We start from the raw sequence: 18,169 nt of genomic DNA on the forward strand, positions 1-18,169 counted from the left end.
GCCGACATCTGCGCCCACACCGACCTCGCCGCCCAGAAGTGAGTGTCCCCCTCCTCTTGTCCCCCGTGTCCCCCTACTTGGGGGTGTCCCCGAGCTGGGCGGGTGACCCCCCCGTGTCCCCAAGGCCGGTGCTGATGGAGCGGCCGGAGGTGGTGGTGGGCACGCCGGGCCGGGTGCTGGCGCACCTGGAGGCGCGCAGCCTGGTGCTGCGGCACTCGCTGGAGTTGCTGGTGCTGGACGAGGCCGACCTGCTGCTCTCCTTCGGCTTCGGCGACGACCTCAAGGCCCTGCTCTGGTAGGGGGGGAGGCGGGGGGGGCGGGGGGGGGGGGGCTGCAGGGGATGGGGGTTGGGGGGATGTGAGGGGGCCTTGGGGAGGTTTGGGGGCGCATCCGTGACTATGGGGTGCTGCCGGGGATGGGGGCCGTGGGGACACGGGTAGGGGGTTTTGGGGGGGCATTGTGGAGGTTTGGGGGCGCATCCAGGACTGTGAGGTGTTGGTGGGATTAGGGGAGGTTGTGGGGATGTGGGGAGGGGTTTGAGGGGGCATTGTGGAGGTTCAGGGGCACATCTCCAACTGTGAGGTGTTGGTGGGGTTAGGGGAGGCAGTGGGGACATGGGTAGGGGTTTGGGGGGGCATTGTGAAGGTTTGGGGGCATATCCCCAACTGTGGGGTGCTGCTGGAGTGAGGGGACTTGGGGGGCACAGCCAGGGGTCTCGTGGGACGCTCTGTGGGTTTTTGGAGCACAGCCGGTGCTGGGGGGGGGCTTGGGGTGCACCCCCAGGCCTGGCAGGCATTGTTAGGCCAAGGGGAGGGGGGACCCCACTACGGGGCCAGCGCTGAGCCCCCCGCGCCCCCCCAGCCACCTCCCCAAGATCTACCAGGCGCTGCTCGTGTCGGCCACCTTCAACCCCGACGTGGAGGCGCTCAAGGAGCTGGTGCTGCACAACCCGGTGAGCGGGCACGGCGGGGGGCTCGGGGTGGGCACAACAACCCTAGGGGCACAATTTAGGGGATCTGGGGGGCTTCCCCACCTCCCCCCAGCTCTGATATTTTGGTTGCAGGTGATAGTGCAGCCTCAGGAGCCCCGGCTGCCAGGCAGCGCGCAGCTGCAGCAGTGGGTGGTGCGCTGCGACACGGAGGAGGACAAGTTCCTGCTGCTCTGCGCCCTGCTGAAGCTGGCGCTGCTGCGGGGCCGCGCGCTGCTCTTCGTGGGCGCCCTCGCCCGCTGCTACCGCCTCAAGCTCTTCCTTGAGCAGTTCGGCATCGCCGCCTGCGCCCTCAACTCCGAGCTGCCCGCGCGCTCCCGGTACCCGCAGCCGGGACAGGGATGGGGTGCCCGGTGGGGCAATGGGGGGCTTGGGGAGCCAGGCTGCTGGAGGGTGGGGTGGGGGAACGCGAGATATGCTTTTGGGGGCATCCATGGGGGATGGGGTGCTCCTGGGTGCCCCTAAAAGGCTGGGAGGGCGGTGGGGTGCGGAGGGATGGGGATTGCCCGCGGGGTGTTTGTGGGGCACGCTCGCCTCGGGGGACAGCCTGGTCGCTGGGGACACGGGGTGCCCCGGGGTGTCTGGGGGAAGTGGGGTGTGCTTGGGGTGCCCAGGGTAACGCCCATGGGGGGCCCTGCGTTGGGTAGAAGCGGGGTGCTGGCGGGGAGCAGGCGATGGTGCTGAGGGCCACCCGCGTGTCCCCAGGTGCCACGTCATCACCCAGTTCAACCGCGGGCTCTACGACTACATCGTGGCCACGGACGAGGAGGCGCTGGAGGCGCCCGCGGGGCAGCCCCCGCAGAAGAAGCGGAAGGGCGCTGCCGACAGGTGAGCGGGCACCCATGGGTGCCAGCGGGGCGGGGCCCAGGGAACAGGACCCAGGGTCTGGAGCGGGGTCCCTGTGCCCCCCATGGTGTCCCTGTGCCCCCTGAGGTTCCCTTGCCCCACGGGGTCCCTGTGCTGCAGGGATGTCCTTGCTCTGCCCGTCCCCATGCCCAGCGTGTCCCTGTGTCCCCCTGCTGGGGAATTTTCTCCAGGTGGGTTTATGCCAAGGGGAGGTCCCGGTGTCTATGCCCAGGGATCTCCCTGTCCCCAGGCTGTCCCCTTGTTCGTGGGGGGCTCCTTGCCTCAGGGTCTCATGTCCCCGTGGCCCTGGGTGTCCCCATAACCATGGGCATCACTCGGGGGTGTCCCTGCATGAGTGTCCCCGTGCCCAGGGAGATCCTCCCCTAAAGCGTCCCCATGCCCGCGTGGGTGTCTGCCCCAGCTGTCCTCATCCCCATGGGTGTCTCCTTAGCCCATGGGGGCCGCGAGTCCCCCCAACATCCCCTTTCCACCCCCCCCCCCATCACATTTTTCCCCCCCAGCAAGGGCAAGGACCCAGAGTACAGCGTCGCGCGTGGCATCGACTTCCAAAACGTGGCCACCGTCATCAACTTCGACGTGCCGCCGACGGTCGAGTCCTACATCCACCGCGTGGGCAGGTCCGGGGGGCTTGGGTGCTCCGGGGGGGTGCTTTGGGGCAGCCTTTTGGGGGTGCTTGGGCGGGCGCCCCACCGCTGCACCCCTCCGTGCCCGCAGGACGGCCCGCGCGGACAACCCCGGCACGGCGCTCACCTTCGTGCTGCCTGAGGAGCGGGACCGGCTGGCGCAGATCGAGGACAGGCTCGCTGGAGGTCAGGGGGGGCTTTGTCACCGCGGGGTGGGGGGCACTGGGTGCCAAGCGACATCGTGGGGGTGTCCCCGAGGGCGCCGGGGGCACGGGCGTGTCCCCAGGGAATGTCCCCGTGTGTGTCCCCAGAGAACGGCGGGTCCATGCTGCAGCCCTACAAGTTCTGCATGGAGGAGATCGAGGGCCTGCGGTACCGGTGCCGGGTGAGCGCGGGTGGGGACGGGGACGGGGGGGTGGCGGCGGTGCCCCCTCCCCGGCTCTGACCCCAAGTCCCCCAGGACGCCATGCGCTCCGTCACCAAGCAGGCGGTGAAGGAGGCTCGGCTGCGGGAGATCAAGGAGGAGCTGCTCAACTCTGAGAAACTCAAGGTACCCCCAGCATCCCGAGGAGGGTGTGGGGTGGGCGCGGGGTGCCGGGAGCCCCCCCCTCACGTCCCCTCCCTGTACCCAGACGTACTTCGAGGACAACCCCCGCGACCTGCACGTCCTGCGCCACGACAAGCCGCTGCACCCCGCCATCGTCAAGCCTCACCTCCGCAATGTGCCCGACTACCTGGGTACGTCCCGCGCCCGACAGCAGCTTTTGGGGCAGGGTGGGGACACAAGACCCCAAAACGGTGCCTAGGGAAAAGGGGTGCAAGGCTAGGGGGGCGTTCCTGGGGAGCGCTTCGCCCTCTGATGTCCCGCTCTGTGCCCGCAGTGCCTCCCAGCCTCCGCGGCATCGCCAAGCCCAACCTGAAGAAGCACAAGCGGCTGCGGCTGCCCCACGCCGGTGCTGGCCGCCGCGGCGGCCCCACGGTGAGTGCGGGACAGCCGTGACCCCCCCGGGCACGGGGGGTACCCACCTGTCCCCTGCTTTTTTAGGGTCTGACGCCGCTTTTCTCTGCCCTTACAGGCACGCCGCAACGCCAACCCACTGCAGAGCTTCAAGTACACCCGCCAGCGCGCCAAGCACCGTGCCACGAAGTCCTCCTGAGCCCCCCCTGCCCCCCAGGGGCTGTGCCGGGGACCACCGCAGCCGCCTCGCGGCCCCCCGGGCGGATGGGGTGTCCCCGTGCTGTCCCCTGTGGGCAGCCGCGTGCAATAAAGGTGCCGGTGGGCTGTGCCAGCCGTGTGGCGGGGTGCTTCTCCTGCCGGGCAGCGCGGTGCCCGCAGGCTGCGTGACGGTGGCAGGGGCACAGGGAAGGGTTGGTGACGCAGGGGTGGGAAGCCTCAGATGCGGGACAAAGGTGCCAGCGCGTTATCACCCCCCCCTTATCAATAGCATGGCTGTAAACTGGGCCAAGGGTACAGCACACACAGCAGTGCCATCTTCGGGGCCCCCCCGTCCCCTCGAGGTGCCCGTCACCCCCACACCGACACAGCCGCGGTGCCCGCCGCCCGCTGGCATCCGTCCCCAGGGCTGGCGCGCGCCCATTCCCTGGAGTCTGGCACCCGTGTGCCACCAGCACAGCGCCTTCGGGGCGCCCGAGTTCGCCCTGTGCCCGCCTGCCCTGTGTGCCCAGCCCTGCCCGTGGCGTGCGAGACGGGTGGCAGCGCCGCGGTGCCCGTATCGCCCACCGTTGCCTCTTATCGGGGCCTCGGCCTGTTATCAGGGCTGACGCTTCTCCAAGGCTGCCCAGCGGCCCTGAACCTTCCTGGCAGCTCGGTGGGGCAGAGGGCTCTGAGGCGGGCACGGCAGCCCCGTTTCTGTTAACAGAAGCAGTTTTAGCGCCCGTGGGGCAGGCAGGGAGGCAAATCCTGTTCCTTCCTGCCCTCGTTTACTGGGCACATGCTGTGGGGCACGCTTCGGCACCCCGGGGTGCCTGCCGCTCCCTGTGCCAGGCAGGATGGGTTTCCCACGGCTGGCACAGCCTCTCCGCCACCTCCTTGGGTGTTCCTGCGAACCCGCGGGGACGTCCCCGGTGGGTACAGCCCTGCCAAACCACGTAGGCACAGTGCAAAACTCCCCGTCGGTGGTGACTCAGGGTGCCCACTCCCTCGGGCAGGGGAGCACCCAGGTGTCGAGGCACCTCCCTGTTGGGATGCGCCGGCTGACAGTGCCGATCGATCGGGGTTAATGATCACAGCGCCTTTACAGCTCCGGCGCCGGCTGATTGGCCTCGGTGCTATCAGGCCAGAAGACCTCACAGGCGGCAGCCGCCCAAGGGATACGGGGTCTTACAGGGGCTGGGCGAAGCCAGCAGCACCCTTTTGCCCACGATGGCAGCGTCCCCGGTGCTGGCCGGCGCGGTGCTTGGCACCCTCTTGGCGCTGGTAGGTGCTTCGGGGTGGCTGAGTGCGGTGAGGTTTGGAGGGGTGGTGATGGCAGGGGGACACCCATGGGTGCCGGGTGCATGGCAACTTGTGGGAGAGGATGGGGGCACCGAAGTGAGCTGGCTCCCTGCGGGCTGAGCCCCCACGCGCCCCTCTCCTCGCCCCGCAGGCCGCGCCGGAGCTGACGCCGATCCACCGCGCTGGCTACTGCGCTTTCTACGACGAATGCGGGCGCAACCCCGAGGTGAACGTCTCGCTGGTGTCCTCCAACGTGCCCTGCCTGTACAACCAGCCGGCGCGGCTGGCCACGGGCGCGCTGCTGCAGCTGCTGCGCTCCGTCTGCCCCGAGCTGGTGCGCGGGGACAACGATACGCGGGTGTGCTGCACGCTGCGGCAGCTCACCGCCCTGCAGGTCAGCGTGGCCCTGTCCGGCACTGTGCTGGCCCGCTGCCCCTCCTGCTCCCGCAACTTCGCCAACCTCTACTGCAACAACATCTGCAGCCCCGACCAGAGCCTCTTCACCAACGTCACCCGCATTGTCAACCGCACCACGGTGCTGGGGGTGCGGCAGGAGGCCGTGGTGGAGTACCAGTGCTTCTACAGCCAGCGCTACGCCGACGCCGCCTTCGACTCCTGCAAGGACGTGCGGCTGCCGGCCACAGGGGGCTACGCCATCGACACCATGTGCGGCATCTACGGCGCCCGGCTCTGCACCACGCAGCGCTGGCTCGACTTCCAGGGTGACAAGAACAACGGGCTGGCCCCGCTGCAGATCGACTTCCAGCTGGTGCCCAACGGCACGCAGCCCGGCGACGGCATCGAGCCGCTGGACGAGCGGGCGTGGGGCTGCAACGAGGCACTCAGCTCCGACCAGCAGCCCTGCTCCTGCCAGGACTGCGCCGAATCCTGCCCGCCCGTGCCCGCACCGCCCAGCCCCGCGCCACCTTTCCGCTTGGGTGCCGCTGATGGTGCTTTGGTCATCTGTGCAATGCTCTTCGGCTTCTTCGCCCTCGTCTTCCTCACCGCCTTGATGTGCCGCGGGAAGAAGAAGAAGAAGAAGGCGGTGCTGGCTCCTCGCAGGGGCTGTGCGGTGCGGTTGGGCACCTGCAGCCACCGCTTCCTGGCCGGTATTTTCCGCCGCTGGGGCACGCTGGTGGCCGGGCACCCGCTGCCAGTGCTGGTGGTGGCGGCGGTGGTGGCGGCCGGGCTGTCAGCCGGGATGGCGACCCTGCGGCTCACCACTGACCCCGTGGAGCTGTGGTCGGCACCGGGCAGCCAGGCGCGGCAGGAGAAGGCGTTTTACGATGAGCACTTCGGGCCCTTCCTGCGCACCTGCCAGGTGATCGTGACAGCGCGGGACCAGCGCCCGGGGGCCACCTACGACTCGGTGGTGCTGGGCGCCAAGAACTTCAGCGGGGTGCTGTCGGCCGAGGTGCTGCAGGTGCTGCTGGAGCTGCAGGATCAGCTGACGGGGGCGAGCGTCTGGATGCAGGAGGAGGGCAGGGAGGTGACGCTGCAGGACGTCTGCTACGCGCCCCTCAACCCCTCCGGGCCCAGCCTGGCCGACTGCTGCATCAACAGCGTGACGCAGTACTTCCAGAACAACCGCACCCGCCTGGCCATGGTGGCCACCCAGACCGTGGGCAAGGAGACCGGCACCGTGGACTGGCACGATCACCTCATCTACTGCGTCAAGTGGGTGCCCGCGGGGCCGCCTGCGGGGTGCTGGGTGCTGTGTGGGGACGGGGATGGTGGGCTGGGGGCTGGGGTGATGGCTGGGGGGTGATGGACACGGTGCTCGGCTGTGGGGTCAGGGTGATGCTCATGGGGTGCTGGATGTTGGCATAGTGCTTGTGGGGTGCTGGGCTGTGGGGTCAGGGTGCTGCCTGTGGGGTGCCGGACACGGCAAGGTGCTTGTGGGGTGCTGGACCATGGGGTCGGGGTGCTGCCTGTGGGGTGCTGGACGCGTTGCGGTGCCCATGTGCCGCCTGCGGGGGTTCAGGCTGTGGGGTCAGGGCGATGCCTGCCAGGAGCAGGGCTCGGTGCCCGCAGGCTGTGGGTGGCGGGGGGCACCAGGCGCAGCCCCCACTCACCAGAGCCGTGTCCCCGCCAGCTCCCCACTCTCCTTCAAGGACATCACGTCGCTGGAGCTGAGCTGCATGGCTGAGTACGGGGGGCCCGTCTTCCCCTACATCGCCCTCGGCGGCTACCCGGGTGAGTGGGGGGGACTGCGGGGTGGGGGGGGGGGGCAGTGGAGTGGGGTGGGGGCAGTGGGGTGGGACAGGGAGGAATGGGGTGTGATGGGGTAAAATGGAGTGGGGATGGGATGCGATGGGGTGGGATAGGGTGCAGTTTGGTTGGATGGGGTGCAGTGGGGTGCGATGGGGTGCATTGGGGTGGGATGGGGTGCAGTGGAGTGAGATGGTGTGCAATGGGTTGGGATGGGGTGTGGTGGGGTGGGATGAGGTGCAGTGGGGTGGGATGGGGTGCACTGGGGTGCGATGGGTGCAATGCCATGCCGCAGACTCCGAGTACACGCAGGCGGAGGCGCTCATCATCACCTACTCCCTCAACAACTTCCCGCGGAGCGACCCACGGCACAAGTGGGTGCTGAGCTGGGAGCAGCGCTTCCTCGAGGTGGTCCGCGACTTCCAGCGCAACCACAGCCAGAACCTCTCCATCTCCTTCATGGCTGAGGTACGGTGCACGGCCGGTGGGGCTGGGGGGCACCCAAGGGTGCCCCGGTGCCCCCGCTCACCCTCCCCGTGCCCGCAGCGCTCGCTGGAGGACGAGATCAACCGCACCACAGGCGAGGACATCCCCGTCTTCGCTGTCAGCTACCTGGTGGTCTTCGCCTACATCGCCCTGGCGCTGGGCGAGTACACGGCCTGGCGCCGCGTGCTGGTAACAGCCGGGGGGTCAGGGAGGGTGCCAGCACCCGAGGGTGCTCGCTGGGTGCTGAACGGGCGGCCCCGTCCTGCCGCAGGTAGAGTCGAAGGTGACGCTGGCGCTGGGCGGCATCGCCGTGGTGCTGGGCGCCGTCTTCGCCTCCATGGGCTTCCTGGCACTGCTGGGGCTGCCTTCATCCCTCATCATCCTCGAGGTCGTGCCCTTCCTCGTCCTCGCCGTGGGTGCTGACAACATCTTCATCTTCGTGCAGGAGTACCAGGTCGGCGCCACTGGGGGTCCCTGGAGGGTGCGGGGAGGTCCCCGTAGGACACCTCTGGGTGCAGGGATCCCTGCGGGGTATGTGGATGTGGGGGGCAGCCTTGGGTCCCCCTGCGGGGGGGCTCTGGGGTTCTTTGGGTTCTGGGGTCCCCATGAGGCATGGCAGCACCCTTGGGTGGGGGGTCCCCAAGGGGTATGTAGGGGGCACGATTGAGCTCAAGGGGTCCCCATAGGACAAAGGGCCACCCATGGGTACAGGGGTCTCCCGGGAATATGGCTGGGATCCCAATGGGACTTGGGGACACGAGGAGGTCCCTGGGGGACGTGCGGGTGTCCCGCTGTCCACGTGGCAGCACCCCCAGCCGCCAGGTGCCTGTACGCCGGGCAGGCACCCCAACCTCCCATCCCGGCCAGCAGCAGTCGCAGCGGGAGGCGGGCGAGACGCGGGAACAGCACATCGGGCGGGTGCTGGCGCAGGTGGCACCCAGCATGCTGCTGTGCAGCCTCTCCGAGGTCATCTGCTTCCTCCTGGGTGAGTGGGGACAGGGGTGCCCCCGGCATCATGCACCCAAGGGACAGCGTGTGGCCGCAGGGCCACGGCACACCCCAATGGCGTTGCCGGGGTGCTGACGCCGGGGTGCCCGCAGGCGCCCTCTCCTCCATGCCCGCCGTCCGCACCTTCGCCCTCACGGCCTCTGTGGCCATTGCCTTCGACTTCCTCCTCCAGATGTCGGGCTTCGTCGCCCTGCTGGCCCTCGATGCCCGCCGGCAGGAGGTACGGCACCGGGTGCCCCTGGGTCCAAGGGTGGGCATGGTGGGGGGGGGGGTGAAGAAGGGTGTTTGGGGCGTTGCATGGGGTGCCCATGGGTATTTGGTTACCTTGGGTGGGCGTGGGGTGCCTCTGTACCCAATGTGTGTGGGGTTGGCGTGGGGCACCCATGGGTCTTTGGGTGCCTGGGGTGCACAAAATGGAGGGTGTGGGGTGCCCATGGGTGGGAGGGTGACTGTGGTGCCCATGGGTATTTTGGATACCTCGGGTGGGCGCAGGGTGCCCATAGGGTGCTTAATGGGGCAGGGGGGTACCCAGGGAGGGCACGGGGTGTCGCTGCACCCAGTGTGTTGGTATGGGGCACCCATGGGTCTTTGGGTGCCTGGGGTGGGCAAAATGGAGGGCGTGGGGTACCCATGGGTGGGAGGGTGACTGTGGTGCCCATGGGGTACCTGAAGATACCTGAGGTGCCCGTGGGGTGCCCACAGGACATGAGGGTGCCCAGGGTGGGCATGGGGATGCCTCTGTACCCAAGGGTGTCGGTGGGCTGGCGTGGGGTTCCCGTGGGTATTTGGGGGCCTGGGGGCACCCACCCACCCCAGTGGCACCCTTAGGCCGCCCGCTTCGACATCTGCTGCTGCTGTGGGACAGAGAAGGAGGGTCCCACGGGGCCGGGCTTGCGGGTGCTGCGCCCCTTCCTGAGCCACTTCTACACCCCGCTGCTGCTGCACCGCCTGATCCGGCCCCTGGTGGTCAGTGGGGAGCTGGGGGCACATGGCGGGGGGGAGGGGCTTTGGGGTATATGGAGGGACTGGGGGGTCCTGGGAGGTGGGGGGGCACAGGAGGGGCTGGGGCATCTGGAGGGGTTCAGGAGTCTTGGGGAGGGGGGGGATATGGGGGGATTTGGGGGCAGACTGGGGGGCTCAGGGGGTGTTTGGGGCTCAGGGGGCTCCTGGGGGTGCCCCATGCCATGGGGTGCCCTCACGGGGCTGGGTGCTGCCCCCAGGTGCTGCTCTTCCTCTTCTTCTCCTTCGCCGGGCTCTACCTCATGCTGCAAGTGTCCGTGGGGCTGGACCAGGAGATCGCCATGCCTGAGGTGACACCCGGGGGGCAGAGACACGTGGTGACAGCAGGGTGCCCAGGGATGGGGACACGCGGGGATGGCATGGCCGCACGTATGGCCCCATGTGGGGACAGCACCGGACGAGCGTGGCCCTGTCTGGGAACTGCACAACCCAATGTGGGTCCATGCAGACGCACCATGGCCTAGGGGACACCTGGGGACACCGAGCCCTGGTTTGGGGACACCTGGGAGCACCAAGCCCCAGTTTGGGGACACCTAGGGACACCAAGTCCCTGTTTGGGGATGCGGGCAGGGCTGGGTGCCCCCACCCTTACTGAGCGCAGCCTCTGCCACCGCCAGGACTCCTACATGCTGCAGTACTTCTCCGACATGAACCAGTACCTGCCCGTGGGGGTGCCCACCTACTTTGTCACCACCAGCGGCTACAACTTCTCCTCGCCCGAGGGCACCAACGGCATCTGCTCCAGCGCTGGCTGCGACAACAACTCACTGACGCAGATGATCCAGTATGCCACGCGCTTCCCCAACGTGTGAGTGGGGCGCGGGGCGTGGGGCGGGCAGTGGGGCACGGCCCCACCAGCACCCTGCCAGCCCCACCTCTGCCCAGGTCCTACCTTGCCATCCCCGCCACTTCCTGGGTGGACGACTTCCTCGACTGGCTCAACCCCACTGGCCGCTGCTGCCGCATCCACCGCTTCGGGAACCTCACCGGGCAGTTTTGCCCTTCCACCAGCAGTGAGTGGGCACTGGTGCTCGCTAGGGGGGTTCCTGAGGGGGGGGGGGGGGGCACTGCGGTGCCTGTTGGGTGGCCATGGGGTGCCCACCATGCTGCCCACTGGGATCCCATTGGGTGTCCCCTGGGCGTCAATTCGGTTCTCATTGGGTGCTGCGATGGTGCCCATTGGATGCTGTGATGGTGCCCATTGGTTCCCACCATGAAGCCCATTGGGTGCCTATGGGGTCCTATTTGGTGCCCACCAAGTTCCCATTGGGTGTCCATTGGAATGCCTCTGGGTGCCCATTGAGCTCCCATTAGGATCCCATTGCATTTCCATTGGAATCCCATTGAATTCCCAGTGGGATCCCATTGAGTCCCCATTGGGTGCCCATTGACTTCCTATTGGGATCCCATTGAGTTCCCATTCAGTGCCCATTGGGATCCCAGTGGGTTCCCATTGGGATCCCATTGAGTTCCCATTGGGATCCCATTGAATTCCCAGTGGGTTCCCATTGGGATCCCACTGAGTTCCCATTCGGTGTCCATTGAGTTCCCACTGGGATCCCATTCAGCTCCTATCGGAATCCCATTGAGTCCCATTGGGTTCCCACTGAGATCCCACTGAGTCCCCATTGGGTACCCATTGACTTCCTATTGGGATCCCATAGAGCTCCCACTGGGTTCCCATTGGGTGCCCGTTGTTCCCAATGGGATCCTATTTAATTTCCAGTGGGATCCCATTGAGTTCCCCTTGAGGACCTGTGATGGAGCCCACTGGGTGCCCACCACGGGGCCCACTGGGTGTCCATTGGGTGCCACTGGGTGCCCGCTGGATTCCCACTGGGTGCCTGCAGCAGTGCCCCTTGGGCGCCCACCACGGGGTGTGTTGGGTGTCTACTGGGTTCCTCCCGGGTGCCCACCCCGGGGTCCATCGGGTGCCTGCCACGGTGCCACTGGGTGCCCATTGTTCCCATGGGGGGTCCACGGGGTGCCTGCCGCGGCACCCTTGGGTGCTTACCCTGCTTCCCACTGGGTCCCCATGGCCGTGCCCACAGATGACATCAGCTGCGCGTTGGGGCAATGCCTGAATGCCACGCGGCGGCCGACGGTGGAGGAGTTTGAGCGCTTCCTGCCCTGGTTCCTCCATGACCTCCCCACCCTGCAGTGCGCCAAGGGGTAGGTGCCACCCCAGGGTGCCGCGGCAGGTCCCCAGGGTGGGGCTCAGCGCCCTCCGCACAGCCACGGGTGACCCGTTTCCCCCTCCCCACAGTGGCCTGGGTGCCTACGACACGGCGGTGAGCATGGATGCCAACGGCACCATCATGGGTGAGTGCGAGGGGGTGGCATGGGCTGGGAGCACCCCGGGGTGCCCAGCTGAGCCCGCTGCCCCCCAGCCTCGCGGTTCATGGCATACCAGCGGCCGCTGCGGACCTCGCAGGAGTACACGGCGGCGCTGCGGGCCGCCCGCGCCCTGGCTGAAAACATCACCGGCACCCTGCGCCAGGTGCCCGGCACCGACCCCGATTTCCGTGTCTTCCCCTACACGTAAGCCTCCTGGGAGGGGTCGGGATAGGAGGAGGTGCCCCCCGGGTCAGGGGGGGCTCAGGGTGGGTGCCCAGTGCCCAGTTTGGGGTCAGGGTGGCCATTGAGGGCTCAGCATGGGTGCCCGGTTAGGGGTGCCCCAGTTTGAGGTCACTGTGGGTGCCCCCTGCCCAGTTAGTGGTCAGGGTGCCCATTTAGGGATGCCCAGCCTGTGTCAGTGTGCATGCCCTATTTTGGGGTGCCCCACTTTGGGGTGCCCAGTTAAGGTCCAGGGTGGGTTCCCCCTGCCCAGTTAGGGATCAGGGCACCCAGTTAGGGGTGCACAGTTGGGTGTCAATGTGGGTGCCCTACTTCGGGTGCCCCACTTTGGGGTGCCTGGTTCAGGCTCCACATGGGCACCCCAGTTCCTTACTGGTGTAACGCTGGAGCCCAGTTCACAGCTGGGCTCTGGGGGTGCCGGCCCGGGGCAGGGGTGCCTGGTGGCCACCCCAGGGTGCCAGCAGCGATGACGATTCCGGCAGGGTGACGTACGTGTACTACGAGCAGTACCTGACGGTGGTGGGTGAGGGCCTGTTCACGCTGGTGCTGTGCTTGGTGCCCACCTTCCTCGTCTCCTTCGTGCTGCTGGGCATGGACCTGCGCTCCAGCGTCGCCACCCTCATCACCATCACCATGATCCTGCTGGACACCGTGGGCATCATGGCCCTCTGGGACATCCCCTACAACGCCGTGGCCCTCATCAACCTCGTGGCGGTGCGGGGCGTGCGGGGTGGCATGGGGACATGGGGCACAGGAGGTGGCATGGGGACACGGGGAACAGGAGGTGGTAGAGGGACCTGGGGCACACAAGAGGTGGCACAGGGACCTAGGGTGCACGGGGCTGGCATGGGGACCTTGGGGAGCACAGGAGGTGGCACATGGACATGGGGCACAGGTGACATGGGGACCTGGGGCACAGGAAGTGGCACATGGACACGGGGAACAGGAGGTGGCACAGGGACCTGGGGCACACAAGAGGTGGCACATGGGCACGGGGTGCAGGAGGTGGCATGGAGACAAGGAGCACACGGGAGGTGGCACGGGGACCTGGGGCATACGGGGTGGCACATGTCATGGGGCACAGGTGACATAGGGACCTGGGGCATGGGAGGTGGCACATGGACATGGGGCACAGGTGGCACGGGGACATGGGGCACACAGGGTGACATCAGCACCTGTGGCTTGGTGCTACCTGCGGTGGCACAGGGACCTGGGGACACACGGTGACACGGCAGCTTGAGGAGCTGGGGCACGCAGGGTGCACGAGCATCGTGGGCACCCCACTCCTCCCCTCATCCCCAGCCGTGCCAGCCCTGGGGAGCCACCCACGGGTGCCCTCCCTGGTGACACCGCTGTCCCCACAGGCCGTGGGCATCTCGGTGGAGTTCGTGTCCCACCTCACCTGCGCCTTCGCCCACAGCACCAAGCCCACCCGCGTGGAGCGCGCTGCCGAGGCCACCATCACCATGGGCAGCAAGGTGGGGGCGGCACGGCCGCGGGGGCACCCCAGGGTGCTCTCCCCTCACCCGTCACCCAAGGGTGCGGGGCACATGGGGTGGCCCAGCTGTGACTGACCCTGTTGTGGCCGCAGGTGGTGGCCGGGGTGGCCATGACCAACCTGCCGGGCATCGTGGTGCTGGCCTTCGCCAAGGCGCAGCTCATCCAGATCTTCTTCTTCCGCCTCAACCTCATCATCACCCTCGCCGGCCTGGCGCACGGCCTCGTCTTCCTCCCCGTCCTGCTCAGCTACATGGGTAAGGCCCCAGGGGACGGTGCCGTGACACCAGGGGACACCAGGGTGGTGGAGGGCACGGCCACGGCACTGACCCCATTGTTTCCCCGCAGGACCCAGTCCCCGGGCGACACCAGGGGACAGCAAGGACAGCGCAGGGCCAGACATGGGGCTGGCCCTGGGCAACCCCTACTTCGAGGGCTCGGTGCGCCAGCGGCGCTGAGCCCCCACCATCCCCCGCTGTGCCCCATCCTGCTGCTGCTTTTTATACCGCGGTCGTATTTAAACTGGTTTTCTCAGAGCCAGTGACTGGGTTTAACTGGGCAGGGCGTGGGCACGCAGCATACAGAAAAATGCATCGGCTTCTGCGGTGTCACCGCGTCTGTGCGGGGACGGGGACGGGCGCGCAGGGCACGGTGGCACCGGTGGGGATGGGGACACGTGGGGTGGCACGGGGCATCACGGGGATGGGGTCCTGTGGGGCACACGGGTGGCACGGGGGTGGGGCAGCGTGGGGACAGGGCCACGTGGGGATTGTGGGGACAGGACCTGTGCGGATGAGACGCACGGATGCGTTGGGGACAGGCCACACAGATATCTTGGGGACAGGACTTCTGGGGCACACGGACGTGATGGGGACAGGGCTACCTGGGATGCATGGACATGTTGGGGACAGCACCACCTGGAGCACATGGACGTTGTGGGGACAGGGCCACAAGAATATTTTGAGGACAGGACACACAGGTGTTGTGGGGACGGGGCTTCATGGGGCTGAAGAGCATCGTGGGGACACTGCCCTATGGGCACACAGGTATCGTGGGGACAGGACCATGCAGGGCACATGCATGGGCCACATAAAGTCCCCAAGAAATCAAGACCCCATGGGGCACACAGGCAGGGTGGGGACAGGTCACCATGCGATCAAGACCCCACAGGATACACGGGCACAACTGGGACAGGTCTCATGAAATCACAACCTCATGAGGCACATGGGCACAATGGGGACAGGTCCCATGGGATCAAGACCCCACAGGACACATGGCCAGGGTAGAGACCAGACCTCCCAAAGACCCCAATCCTCAAAGACCCACACCCAGGGGGGCATGAAGCCTCGTTTTATTCCTCCTCACCGCCCCCAAACCCACCCCGAGCCCCCCGGCGGGCCCTACAGCCACTTGTAGACCACCTTGGCAGGCACTATCTGCACCTCGAGGCGGACGGGGCACTTGTAGAGGTGTGAGAGGAGGGTCTCGGCGTAGCCCACCAGGAAGCAGAGCTTGGCGGGGGCCAGGTGGGGCAGCAGCAGCAGGCAGCCCACCAGGGTGTTGGCGCGTCGCTTCAGCACCACCTCGTCGGCCAAGCACCCGGGGAAGGTGCCGTGGAAGAATTTGCGCAAGAAGACATCCTCCACCGTCCTCTCCGCCGCCCCGAATTCCCCGTCCAGGTTTCCTACGAGGGAAGAGGGCGACACGGTTGGAGGGGGGGACCGGGACGCTGGGATGGCGTACCAGTCCCCCCCCCCCCCCCCCCCCCCATCCAACCGTGTCACCCAAGGGTGACATGGTGACTTACCGGTGTGCAAGGACAGCCAGCCCTTGCGGTGGGCGATGTAGTGGGGTGGGTGTGCCTTCTCGTAGGTGATGGGCTTGTCCCCTTTCCCCACGCGCACCCGCGCCGCCCGCGTCTGCCAGGGAAGGTGGCATCAGAGCGGGGACCGGCCCCGTGGGACACGGGATGGTCCCTGAGGGACATGGGGATGGGGACACTATCAGCGGTGCTTACCTTGAGGCAGGCAGGGGTGGCGTGGAGGTGGCGGGTGGCAGTGAGGACGGGGATGTGGCCGAGGATGGGGATGCCACGGGGCGCTGCCTGGTGGGGTGGGAGGGGGTGAGGAGCACAAGGTGGCCCTGGTGTCCCCCCAGTGTCCTGGGACAGCTTGTGTGGGGTCCCCAGGGCCACCACTACTCATAGATGGTGTCCCCATAGACTTCTGTGCACGGTGTCCCCTATAGCTGGTGTGCCCAGAGCCACCATTCCTGGACACCCCCATACCTGGTGTCCCCCATGTCCCCAGAGCCACCATTCCTGGACACCCCCATACCTGGTGTCCCCCATGTCCCCAGAGCCACCATTCCTGGAGCACCCCATACACGATGTCCCCATAGCCTCCTGTGCCTGTTGTCCTTTATACCCAGTGACCCCAAAGCCACCATTCCTGCTCCCCCCCCCATACCTGGTGTCCCCCATACCCCAGAGCCACCCTTCCTGGAGCACCTGGTGTCCCCAGAGCCCCAAGTGCTTGGTGCCCCAGGTGCGTCCCATGTCTGCTGTCCCCACGCCTCATGTCCCTGGTGTCCTCACAACCCTAAGTGTCCCCATACCCAGTGTCCCCACACCTGGTGTCCCTGGTGTCCCCATACCCCTATGTGAACCCACGCCTCGTGTCCCCATGCCCCATGTCCCTGCTGTTCCCATACCCACTGTCCCCATACCCCTAAGTGTCCCCATGCCCCGTATCCCCATGTCCTTATACCTGGTGTCCCCATACCTAGCATCCCCAGAGCCCTAAATGTCCTCATCCCCAGTGTCCCCATGCCCCATGTCCCTGGTGTCCCCACACCTGCTGTCCCCATACCCCTAAGTGTCCCCATGCCCAGTGTCCCCAAGACCCGTGCCCCCATGTCCCCATACCTGATGTCCCCATGCCCAGTGTCCCCATGCCCCATACCCGGTGTCCCCATACCCCTAAGCGTCCCCATGCCCGGTGCTCCCCGTCCCTAATGTCCCCCTGTCCCCATCCCCGCTGGCCCCCGTGCCCCCCGTCCCCGGTGTCCCCGCGTCCCCCCGCCCGGCCCCGCCGCGCTCACCCTCAGCGCCAGGGCGGCCGCGGCCGCCGCCATCTTGGGACGGGGGCGGGGCCTGGGGGCGGTGGCAGCGCCCCCTGGCGGGCGGGAGGGCGGGGGGCACTGGGGGGGCACTGGGGGTACTGCGGGGCACTGGGGGGGCACTGGGGGTACTGGGGGGCACTGGGGGGGCACTGGGGGTACTGGGAGCACTGGGGGGGCACTAGGGGTATTGGGGGCACTGGGGGGGCACTGGGAGGGCACTGGGGGTACTGGGGGCACTGGGAGGGCACTGGGGGTACTGGGGGCGTTAGGGGTACTGGGGGTACTGGGAGCACTGGGGACACTGAGGGTACTGGCTACTGGGAGCGCTGGGGGTGCTGGGAGCTGGGGACATGGAGCACTGGGGCACTGGGGGCATTCGGGGCACTGGGAGAACTGGGAGCACTGGGTGCACTGGGGGTATGGAGATCGTGGGGGATACTGGGAGCACTGGGGGTACTGGGAGCACTGGGAACTGGGGACACGGAGCACTGGGGGCACTGGGAGCACAGGCTATACTGGGAGCACTGGAGGCACTAGGGAGGTACCGAGCACTGGGAGCTGGAGACACGGGGCACTGGGGGCACGGGGGGTACTGGGGGCACTGGGGGCACTGGGCGCAATGTGAGCACTGAGGGTACTAAGAGTACTGGGAGAACTGGGAGCACTGGGGGTACTGGGGCCACAGGCTATACTGGGAGCACTGGAGGCACTAGGGAGGTACCAGGCACTGGGAGCACTGGGAGCTGGAGACACGGGGCACTGGGGGCACTGGGGGCACTAGGAGTTGGGGACACAGAGCACTGGGAGCTGGGGACACGGAGCACTGGGAGCACTGGGGGCACTGGGGGCACTGGGCTCCCCACAGGCCAGGTCCCCCAGCACCCCGGAAGGCGGGGGGGGGGCGGGGGGGGCTGAGGTTTGTGCCCGCAGGGGACAGGGACAGGAAGGGGGCGGCCCCCCCCACCCCCCCGTGGCCCCCTGCCCGTAACCCCCCCGGCCCCCCCCGCCCCGCGGTGGCTCTGGGCTCATGTGGGGACGTGACTGTGGGCAGCGGGGGGGCGGCGCTGCCCCCCCTGCACGTCCCGCGGTGTCCCCTTCCCCCCCCCATGTCCCCAACGTTCCCATCACTTCCCCTGCCCCACCCCCGCACCCCGAAGTGCCCCCCCCATCGCCCCAGTGCCCCCAACCCCCCCCATGTCCCCCTGCTGTCCCCTTGTGACCCCCTAACCCCCCCCATGTCCCCCGGTGTCCTCTTGTCCCTGCTAAATTCCCCCCCCCATCACCACCCCTTGTCCCCCCCCAGTGCCCCCCCAG

At 67.6% G+C, this 18,169-nt stretch overlaps 3 protein-coding genes across 3 annotated transcripts in view; 2 read left to right on the forward strand and 1 right to left on the reverse strand.

Moving 5' to 3' along the window:
- The window catches only part of DDX56 (DEAD-box helicase 56), a 6,075-nt gene extending 2,308 nt beyond the window's left edge, over positions 1–3,767 (forward strand). The window contains exons 5-14 of the mRNA XM_083812069.1: positions 862–952; positions 1,064–1,308; positions 1,694–1,816; positions 2,356–2,472; positions 2,570–2,664; positions 2,790–2,863; positions 2,939–3,028; positions 3,111–3,216; positions 3,360–3,457; positions 3,555–3,767. Coding sequence (XP_083668195.1) covers positions 862–952; positions 1,064–1,308; positions 1,694–1,816; positions 2,356–2,472; positions 2,570–2,664; positions 2,790–2,863; positions 2,939–3,028; positions 3,111–3,216; positions 3,360–3,457; positions 3,555–3,635 — 1,120 coding nt within the window. The 3' untranslated portion in view covers positions 3,636–3,767. The remainder of the gene's footprint in view (positions 1–861; positions 953–1,063; positions 1,309–1,693; positions 1,817–2,355; positions 2,473–2,569; positions 2,665–2,789; positions 2,864–2,938; positions 3,029–3,110; positions 3,217–3,359; positions 3,458–3,554) is intronic.
- A 154-nt stretch (positions 3,768–3,921) lies between these two features.
- On the forward strand, positions 3,922–15,405 carry NPC1L1 (NPC1 like intracellular cholesterol transporter 1). The gene is made up of 19 exons (XM_083812067.1): positions 3,922–4,915; positions 5,085–6,610; positions 7,029–7,129; positions 7,440–7,612; positions 7,691–7,819; positions 7,902–8,084; positions 8,501–8,615; positions 8,731–8,858; positions 9,467–9,604; positions 9,859–9,948; positions 10,276–10,466; positions 10,544–10,671; positions 11,710–11,830; positions 11,925–11,980; positions 12,049–12,199; positions 12,718–12,949; positions 13,600–13,713; positions 13,827–13,989; positions 14,081–15,405. Exons 1-19 carry the CDS (start codon positions 4,862–4,864, stop codon positions 14,188–14,190), a joined length of 3,903 nt encoding a protein of 1,300 aa, XP_083668193.1. The 5' UTR covers positions 3,922–4,861; the 3' UTR covers positions 14,191–15,405.
- MRPS24 (mitochondrial ribosomal protein S24) lies at positions 15,068–16,911 on the reverse strand. Its single transcript, XM_083812068.1, has 4 exons — positions 16,835–16,911; positions 15,750–15,836; positions 15,540–15,651; positions 15,068–15,416 (listed from the first exon to the last, which is right to left on the reverse strand). Exons 1-4 carry the CDS (start codon positions 16,865–16,867, stop codon positions 15,133–15,135), a joined length of 516 nt encoding a protein of 171 aa, XP_083668194.1. The 5' UTR covers positions 16,868–16,911; the 3' UTR covers positions 15,068–15,132.
- Positions 16,912–18,169: the final 1,258 nt, after the last annotated feature.

Source organism: Anser anser (assembly GCF_964211835.1).
Source record: "Anser anser genome assembly, chromosome: 26".
NCBI classification, from domain to species: Eukaryota; Metazoa; Chordata; class Aves; order Anseriformes; family Anatidae; genus Anser; species Anser anser.